At 49.3% G+C, this 9,251-nt stretch overlaps 1 protein-coding gene across 1 annotated transcript in view; it reads right to left on the bottom strand.

Moving 5' to 3' along the window:
- Positions 1 to 274: 274 nt before the first annotated feature.
- Positions 275 to 9,251, bottom strand: part of KIF13B (kinesin family member 13B) — a 102,416-nt gene continuing 93,439 nt past the window's right edge. The window contains exons 39-40 of the mRNA XM_025194882.1: positions 6,246 to 7,296; positions 275 to 1,049 (exon numbers count right to left, since the gene is read on the bottom strand). Of these exons, the coding sequence (XP_025050667.1) occupies positions 757 to 1,049; positions 6,246 to 7,296 (1,344 nt within the window). The 3' untranslated portion in view covers positions 275 to 756. The remainder of the gene's footprint in view (positions 1,050 to 6,245; positions 7,297 to 9,251) is intronic.

Here is a 9,251-nt window from a genome sequence, read left to right as displayed (position 1 = left end):
ATCAGTACAGACAGAATCGGGACCAGCTTTCCCAAACATCGAGGCGCCCGAGAGCACGCTGATGTCTTTGCAAATATCCAAGGGGTAAAACTAGAGAAACAAGGAAAGCAAGATCCCAGAGCGCCCCTGGACAGGGAGGGAGGGGCAAAGAGATTCTGTCATGTAGCAAAAATGCTAGCTAGTTTACGCCTATTTAACGACACTTGAACATGCATTTGAAAACGGGATCAAAAGTCACCGAGAAGGTGGGATTAGAATTAAAGGCTTAGCTCTTCCAGCGCTGGAAGATGGAGCCCTGCATGCTGCATTTTGAACGGCCAACCTCGTTTCAAGCAGTATGGTATCATGTTATAGCTGGGTAAATAAGCCTGATCGATATTTTATAGCTGCTGGAAACTCGCTCGCTACTTCGAATAACTCATTTTGCCCTTTGCTTTGTGACGGGCCGATCAGCGGCACTGTTTACACACACACATACACGTGCAAACACACACATACAAACTTTCATTGTTTGAAATAAGCCACACGCCGAAGTGTCATAATTCACGCAAGGAGCTTAAACATGTAGATTGATCACCATGACCAGGCAAAGATTTAGCAGGTCAAGCACCCAAGCAGGGAACGGTAATTCCCTCCATTAGTGTTTGCCACAAACGAGAAGGTTACCAAGGCTGGTTTCGCACTGCCAGCGTAGCCGAGTCGAGCCCGTTGTCCGTGTGCCGTTTTGCCCGAGGCTGTGTGGCCTGCGGTCGTCTTTCAGTTAGCCCAAGATTTCCTGTTCTCTGTATTCTTCTGCATCTTCTCTGGTCGAAGGGCAGGTGCTGCTTCCGACTTGGCCAGGGCCGTCAGGGCAGCCAGGTTGGAGGTCGAACCCGAGAAATTGCCGCTCTTGCGGTTCTCCGACGTCGCTCCCCCTTGCAGCCTCAGACCAGCGCTCCGCCGCCTGGCTGCTCCCGTGGCTTTTTTCACTCTGCTTGGTTTCACGAGGAGCCCATAGCCTGGGTTGCACTTGAAGTACTGCTTTCCCCCAATGGAGCCGTCGTTCTTACCTAGAACAACAATGAGAGGAAAAGGTTGCAGAGGGTGAGAAGGTTGCAGACAGTTCTCCGACAACGTTTGCGTGCAGCGGTGACCAAGAAGAGCTGATAAAACATTGGGCGTCATTAAGGGAATCGAAAAGGAAACCACTGTCGTGCCACTATACAAATCCCCATCTCGAATACGGTGGTCTCCAGAGCTCAAGAGGGGTGTAGGGGAACAGGAAACGGTACCCAGAAGGGCAACCAAGGTGGTCAGGGGCAGGGAGCTGCCATACCAGGAGAGGCTAAAAAATGTTAGGGCTCTTCAGTTTGGAAAAAGAGGGTACGGGGGGATATGAAAAAAGGCCTATACAGCCATGAATGGTGTGGGCAAAGGGAACGGGGAGCGGGGGAGAGGCAAAGGGAATAGGGGGTGGCCGGGTCCTAGCATCTGCCTTCCTCTGACCCCGAACTGGGTCATTTCGGCCCAGAGTTAAAAAAGACAAAAAGGTTGCTGATTGCTGCTCTAGAAACATCCCACGCAATCCTCCCTCTAACGTATCTACTGCTACCACTGTCGGAGAAGGACCGGGCTAGAAGGACCACTGGTCTGACCTAGGATAGCACTTACGCCCCATTTGCTATAAAAAATGGAGTTTACCCCATATTTGCTAATTATTTCATTTCTGGGAATCCCCAGGGGACGGCGTGTTGTGATGTGTACTATCTTGACAGTCATCGGAAAGGACTTGATAAGCGAATCAACCGACCGTGGCACTTCAACATTTTGAGAGTTACAGTTAGGCAAGACTTTAGGACAAATTTTGAAGGAAAGAACAATTAAAGATAAGGAGGAAAAAGCGGGATAAAATGCAACTTGGATTTACAAAGGTAGATTGTGAGCAGCTAGCTTCAGCTCTCTCTCATGAGCAAACTGCTTTTCTGAGCAAGACAAGATGCGGTCGATCTAATCTCTCGGGAATTCAGGAAAGCATTTTATAAGGCAACACATATGAAAAATATTAGTTAGGCTGGAGAAGATGAGGACTGGCACATGAACTGAGACACAGGTGAAGAAGGTGCTAATGGGGAGACAGCAACACGTCGTGCTGAAAGGGAAATTATTGGGCGGCAGGAAATGAAAGGTCTTGGCACAAGACGACACGCTAAAAGTACAGAGCGCAAGGTAATGCACTTAGGGACTAATAAAAATTTCAGCTATAAGCTGGGAGCTCAGCGGTTGGAAAGGACAGAGGGAGAAAACAGATTTAGGCATATTAGTCTATCACGAGATGACGGTGAGTCACTAATGCGACGTGGCTGTGAAAAACGGACGCAATCCTTGGATCTATCAGCTGAGGTGTTCAAGGAGATAGGGAAATATTCATGCCTATGAATGAGGTACGAGGTGTTGATGAGACCTCCTGGAGCATCGTTCAGCTCTGGTCACCCCCATCCCACGAAAGAAGAATTTGAGTCATTTTATCCAGAACAGGTACAAAACAGAAATAGAGGGAGTATCAGGACACCTATTGTACAGGACGAGACCAGAAGAGCGTGGCTCATTTAATCCAGCAAAATGAATACAGAGAATAATAGAATCATAGAAAATGAGGGATGTAAAGGACCTTGGGGGTCATCTAGTCCGACTCCCTGCTCAAAGCAAGACCCTTCCCAACTAGAGCATCCCAGCCAAGGCTTTGTCGAGCTGGGATTTAAAAACCTCCAAGGAGGGAGATTCTCTATAAAAACACGGAGGGGTGAAATGCCAAGGGGGGGAGAGAGCTATTTAAGTTAAAAGATGATGTTGGCCCAAGAACAAACGGGCATAAACTGGATAAGAATAAATACGGGCTGGAAATCAGAAGAAGATGCAATCGAAGAGTCTTCCAATAGTCGTGGGAGGCAGGAAACCCAAGCTGTTTAAAACGACTAACCTGAGTCACTTTTTTAACGAGATGTATTTACATGGCTGCCTAAGACAGGAGGAGCCTGGACTCGATGATCCAGGAAGAACCTTCTGGTTTCATGGCTCACGTTCCTGAAAGCCGGCAAATGCAACTACAGAGATATCAGGCAGAAACGAATGCCAGGTGGCTGTTTTATGGAGACAATTAACATGGAAGCAAGTGGAACGATTCGCTTTGCTCTCCCCTCCGCCACCGATTCAAGGGAGTTCTTTGTACTCAGCCAAGATGTTAAATATTCAGTGCAGTTAACCAGCGACAGACGAAACATCTGGAGGGAGGGGAAAGAAGCTATTTTAAATAGCGTTTTGGCCTGATCTTCGGAGTCAACAACAGACCGAAGCCAATGGGAGCTGCAGTGGCCATCCTGCTAGCACCTCCCAACATCAGGCTATTTGCCTTTAGCATGCTTGGTGCCATCCTCATCCTTCCCACTTCCATTTTCCCACTCAACAGCGCGTTTAATTCGGTCTCAAAAGGCACTGTGCCCTGGGCACCATAAGGAGACAAATTTCAACCGCCACAAACTATAGCAGATCTTTGTAGGTAGCCATGGGTTCATTTTTGTTTGGCTGATGCTCTCCCGTCCTCGGTGACGCCGTCCCCTGGCCACCAAAGGGCCACGGACGCTGTATACCGATGGCTCAGGCTAGGCTTTGCTGTGGCAAGTTATGCTTCCTCCCTATTCCCTAACCTAAAATTTATGGCAGAGACGTGAACTTCCTTCAGAAAAACTGTTTTGAGAGTCTGGCAACTTGGAAGTTATTTCTTCATCCCCATGCCCGTTTCTGCGTGGATTCGGCTTTCCCCAAACGGAAGGGGCTGCGTGATCCACGAACCAACAGCGTAACCATCAGAGCGATCTCTTCCTTTGAGAGCTGGGTGGGCATTCACCAGAAATGTGAATAGCGTACAAGACCCAGAGGGCATGGGGAGGGAGGTGAACTTCCCAATCTACAGAAACGAGCCTGCAAAAGGGCTTAAAAAAGAAAAAAGAAAAGAAAAATGAAGTGAGGACAAAGACTCTTTCAGGACGGAGAGCTCGGGCTGGAACTGGAGAGAGGTCAGAGCCGCAGACTGCTCCTCAGGACACGTAAGCTTTTAGTGTCTTTCAGCAGCGTAATCTGAGAGCACTTTATCTGGTTTAGTTTTTACCCAGCATCAATCTGGACAGGGCAAGGCTGTGGCTTATTGCAAAGGTGAAAATCTTTGGATACTTTTAGAGCAAATACTGCTTTGCTGAGAGGCCTCCGTGTGATGGGGGAAGACTGGGATTTTTTGCCTCATCTCATCTTTGAAGAAAAACCACCCAGAAAATCTCGTGGAGAAAGACCTGTGTTAGCCCACTCATGTTCAAAGGGAGACGGGGTGCCAGCAACACGAGTGACAACGGATGGAAAGGAGAGATGTTGAGAAACTAAAACAGAGGAAGGCTGGTCCAACTGTATTTAACCACCTCTAGAAGGGACATCCATCCATCCAAGGGCCTGGGTGCCCATGCACAGGGGAGAGAAGATAGGCGCCCTTTCCACACAGCGAACTGTTAATGATTTGGGGCTGCCACGGTCCTAAGGGGAATGAGTTTCTAAGCTCTGGGAGCGCTAGCAAAGACTACGCCACCATGGCACCCATTCGTCCTTCGCAGAGCTCAGGCCGAGCCCCTCAATCTCACTTCCACACCAGCCAGCCCGGATCTGCTCCAGACATGACCGGGCTCCAGCAGGAGCAGCAACTTACCTTCACCAGCAAGCTTGCCTTTGAGTTGAACGATAGAGAAGTGATCTGGAAGTCATCAGGTAGGATCCTATCCACGCCACCCCCATGCAAATCCGTGTCTAACCGATTACTGAACCAGCAAGCTTGCCTTTGAGTTGAACGATAGAGAAGTGATCTGGAAGTCATCAGGTAGGATCCTATCCATGCCACCCCATGCAAATCCTTGTCTAACTGATTACTGAAACCATACAGGCAGCCTCGTCGCACAGCTAAAGGCAGAGCACCCTAACCTGCCACATGTCAAGCCGGAGGACAACTTTGGTTACCATGTCCTGCTGCTGTGAAAGTTGTTAAAATACTCTCAAGAGATCCAAGGAAGAGGGCTATCCCCCACAGCTACCGGGCGCTTTGCAGTTCAGTTGGGAGATCCTGTCTCACAGACTGTCTGTTACTCAGGACACGTCATCTTCTATTTATTTTAAATGGTCCTTTGCTCATGTGCACTTTTGGGCTTTACTACATCTGTCTCCTCCATGGGGTTGACATGCTTCATATGCTTATAGACTTATTGTTGGGCTTTGGAAGCAAGGGGGAGGATTAGCTGTTCAAATACAATTCACTGGGCGCGTCTACACATGCTATTAGTACGACACAATGAACTCCAGTGCAGTTCATGCCAGAGTTTATTGCTCCCGGGCGCTGCATTTGAACGTGCATCTGGGACAGCAGCACACTGAGCCAGGTCGGAGCAGCCCCGGCTGGCAGCCCTGTGGGGGCAGCCTGCCAGCCTGGGGTCGCTCTGCTCCGGCTCAATGTGCTGCAGCGGGGCTGGCTGGGCTATGAGGGTGATCCAGTGTGGGGCTAGCCAGCAAGCAGGCACTGAAGCACCCTCGGGCCCCAGCCAGCTCCATCAGCATCTACACATGTGCTGTGGTGCACTAAATAATGCTGCTGTAGGGTAGTACTTGTGTTTACAAGTGCTACCCCATGGCAGCATAGTTTATTGCGGCCTAATAGGGCCGCACGTGTAGACGCTGAGGCTTTACTACAGAGCTAATTAGTCAGCTCTGCAGTAAACGTCTCATGTGGACGTGCTCACTGAAACAGAAGTCTGCAATGGGCTTCCAAGGGAGGTGGTGCTCTCCCCTACCTTGGGGGTCTTTACGAGGAGACTGGACAAGCACTTGGGCTGGCGTCATCTGACTCCGTGCTCTTTCCTGCCTGGGGCAGGGGGTCGGACTCAATGATCTGCTGAGGTCCCTTCCGACCCTAATATCTATGAACAAGCAGCCGGTGGAAGTTTGAAAAGAGGGGGGCTGCAAGGTCAGAGCAGAAGACGACTAAGTAGGCAGGGGCATGCTTGCCCCAGCTACAGCTGTCTGCCTGGAAGAGCTAACACGAAGAGAAGAAATGCAGACGACTGATCCCTCAAAGAGCCCCAGAATGCAACTTATTTGCCCATTGTGGGACCTCCTATAACGAAGGGTGATCGCGGGCTGTTAAACATGGAGTATGTCGCAACCTGCCACGGAGTGCATCTTACCTGAAGGCAAATCTAGTTCCACACCAACCCACATTCCCTCTTGAAAGTCAGTTGGGCCAACGTATCGAACGGTGCCCGTCTTATTTGTGCCGACCGTGACATATTCCCCCTCTTTCAGCCAATCTGGGATTTCATTGGCATCTTCAGAATCAGAAGTCACTTCCAGTTTTTCATCTGCCAGCTCTGCACCATTGTGGCTTGACCCTTGAGAAGCTGGCGTGCTCGTCTCTCCCTCCTTCTGCTCCTCTGGGCTCAACAAGCAAGCCGAGTCTCCCCCCAGCATGCTGCTGAATGACTTCAGCTCAGATGTCCTGACTTTCTGGATTTTGAATGGAGAAGCCATGGTGCTGGGCTGGGACGAGAGGTCGGGCTGCAGCTGTGGTCTGGTGCCTCCCGCTTCTGAAACGGGGGCTGGCTTTGCCTGGTCCTTTCTCCTGGTAGCTTGCCCCACTGACTCCACAGCTGGTGAAGTCACTGGCTGTTTGGGCAACAGCTCCTTCTTTGGGGTGGAGGTAGAAAAGTAGGTTTTTGCATCGGTGGGTAAGGAGGCATCATTCGGCTGTTCGCTCTGAGTCACAGGCGAGACTAAGGATTTGGATTTTAGGCCATCTTTACCGTTCACTTCGTTATTGTCCTTAGACTTTACATGGGCAGTTTTCAGCTGGGAAGTGGCTACAGTCTCTCTCTTAACAGCGGGACAGTTTGCGGTGTCCGTCTGCCCTGGCACGTCAGCAGCAGCAGTCGTCGCTGGAGCGATGGGGACGGGAGGTGACAGGTCACTCGCTGTCGGTGTCTGACCACCCGCCTGAATGATTACATCGCTCCCTGCAGCGAGCGCCTCGGAAAGGGTGGCTGTCGAAACGCTGTGAGAAAAGTAACCGCTAGAGGCTTCGCTCAGGGGACTTGGAGGCCCCTCTTGGGAGTCCTGTGCCTGGAAGTCTGTGGTATGCTGCTGCGAAGGCACTTTGGGCGTCTTTTCCTGGTCCTTCTGGGCCTCTGTAGATTGCACGGCCACTTCGAACGGTTGCTTCCCCCCTTCCTCCAGGTTAGTCTGAAACAGAAGAGATGGGCATGGGAATGAGAATGGAGCTATACTGTTCAAAACACCTGGGCTAGATACAGCAATGACACATACACCGGTATCAGTGATTGGAAACTGGTTCAAATCTGGAACACAACAGAGTTCAGTACACTTAAACTGCTTTCAAAATGGCCCAAACCGGTTTAAGATGAACCTGGATGGACGCAGTATCAGACTTAACTGAGTTAGGTTAAATCAGTTTACTGAACTTCTGTCCCAGATCCCCTCCAGATGCAAGTTACCTCACAGTCCCTCAGCATCCCAGGATGCTTTGCATCCCTCCCACCCCCCCTCACTGGGTGGGTGGGCTAGTCTGGGCCCAAGCTATCTGCCCCAGCTCAGCAGGGAGGCATGCTCTAGCGCCTCTGCCCAGCTCAGCAGGGAGGCATGCTCTAGCGCCCCTGGGCTTCTGGCTTGGACCACTGCAGGCACGTGGCTGCATTTCCAGAATCAAAAGCCTGTTCACTTGCTTCTCGGTTCTATCTACGCGACTTAGACTAACCTGAGAAGACCAAATCGATTCAGTCTCGGGCTGTTTGACTGTCTGTATTTATCCCTAATGCTGACATATGGGCCTTTCGGCAGTACCACAGCCTCAGACTTATGCATGTCCCTGGGCATCTGCCCTGCTGCAAAGGTGCTTGTCGGTTTGTACTCGGAGTGAAAAACCCCGGTGGGATTGTCAGTCCGTTTCTTCCATTAATTAAAAAAAAAAAAAAGGGTCCAGGCAAAAGAAATATGTCCCCCAATATTTACTGAAATATTATTTATATTACAGGAATGGTCATTTGCCATTCGAACGGCAGGATTTATTTGAAATGTGAAACAGCCATGATCTATAAGTCTCTTACAGTTATTTGGCTTAACTCACAGGGCTGATAAATCATTCGTTTCCAAGTAAACTGTCATTTATATCCCAGTTTTCAAATGACGCTCCTCCGCAGCCCCGCACACTTGCAGAGTATGAAATTAACTGCACCTCCTGAGATTAAGAGCCCATTTTGGTGATGTATTTCTTGGCTGTGAAGTTTACTAAATCCGATAGATCAATATCTTTTGCCAGCTCATGTACTCTAAAAGATTAGGATGTCTTTAAATCTTTTTTTCGGGGTAGGGGAGGGGCTAGGGGAGCTGGTAGTGGGGAGGAGGACGCAGGAAGGGGTTTGGAAGCGGGTCAAACTTATACATATTTTACTTGCTAACAAGTCGACCTGCAGTTTTGATCTCTGCTCCAAATTAACAACCGCTGGGGAAAGAAGTTAGCTCCAGTTTTTGGATTTATGTGATTTTGCAGATACGTAGCAACCGAAATGCCAACAACAGACATCTCCTTCCACCAGCCATACGCTCGATGAGTACAGCCAGCAGCTTCCTGCGAACAAATGAACTGTTCCCCCTCAAACTGTAAGGGATGATTCGTTAAAAATGGTCCATAATCTAGAGGAGGATAAAGACCTACTACAATGCTCCAGACATCTCCCTCAGACTTTTCTTCACATGAGCTTTTAGTGTTTTGTACAGTCTAGCTGGAAGCAGTGACAGGACATTTCCCCTCCTTTAAGCAGACTTCTACAGAAAAGAAGTGGTATTTGCAGAGAGAGGAATCTGATTGAATTACTGGAGCTTCACACTCAAAGGGCTAGCTTTTTGCTGCTGAGTAAAATGCGAGAGACAAGTTTCTGAAAATGGTACGGTTGATTAAAATATATTTTTAGCTCCTAAAGGGGAGGAGAAGGGGGAGCTATACACGTGGATTTTGGAGCTCTGTTCTCTCTTTGGGCTTTCCTTTTAAAATAAGCTTTAAGATAACACACATTTTGCTAAGACAATAAAAGCACAGTGGGAGACAACTGATTTGCTCTTCATAAGACTGAAGTTTCCTGAACTGTGGGAGATCATAGAGTCTATTTTCTCTCCAGCTTAGT

The sequence above is a fragment of the Alligator sinensis genome, unplaced genomic scaffold, assembly GCF_000455745.1.
Source record: "Alligator sinensis unplaced genomic scaffold, ASM45574v1 scaffold1825_1, whole genome shotgun sequence".
NCBI lineage: Eukaryota > Metazoa > Chordata > Crocodylia > Alligatoridae > Alligator > Alligator sinensis.
This window is presented reverse-complemented; position numbering and strand designations above follow the sequence as displayed.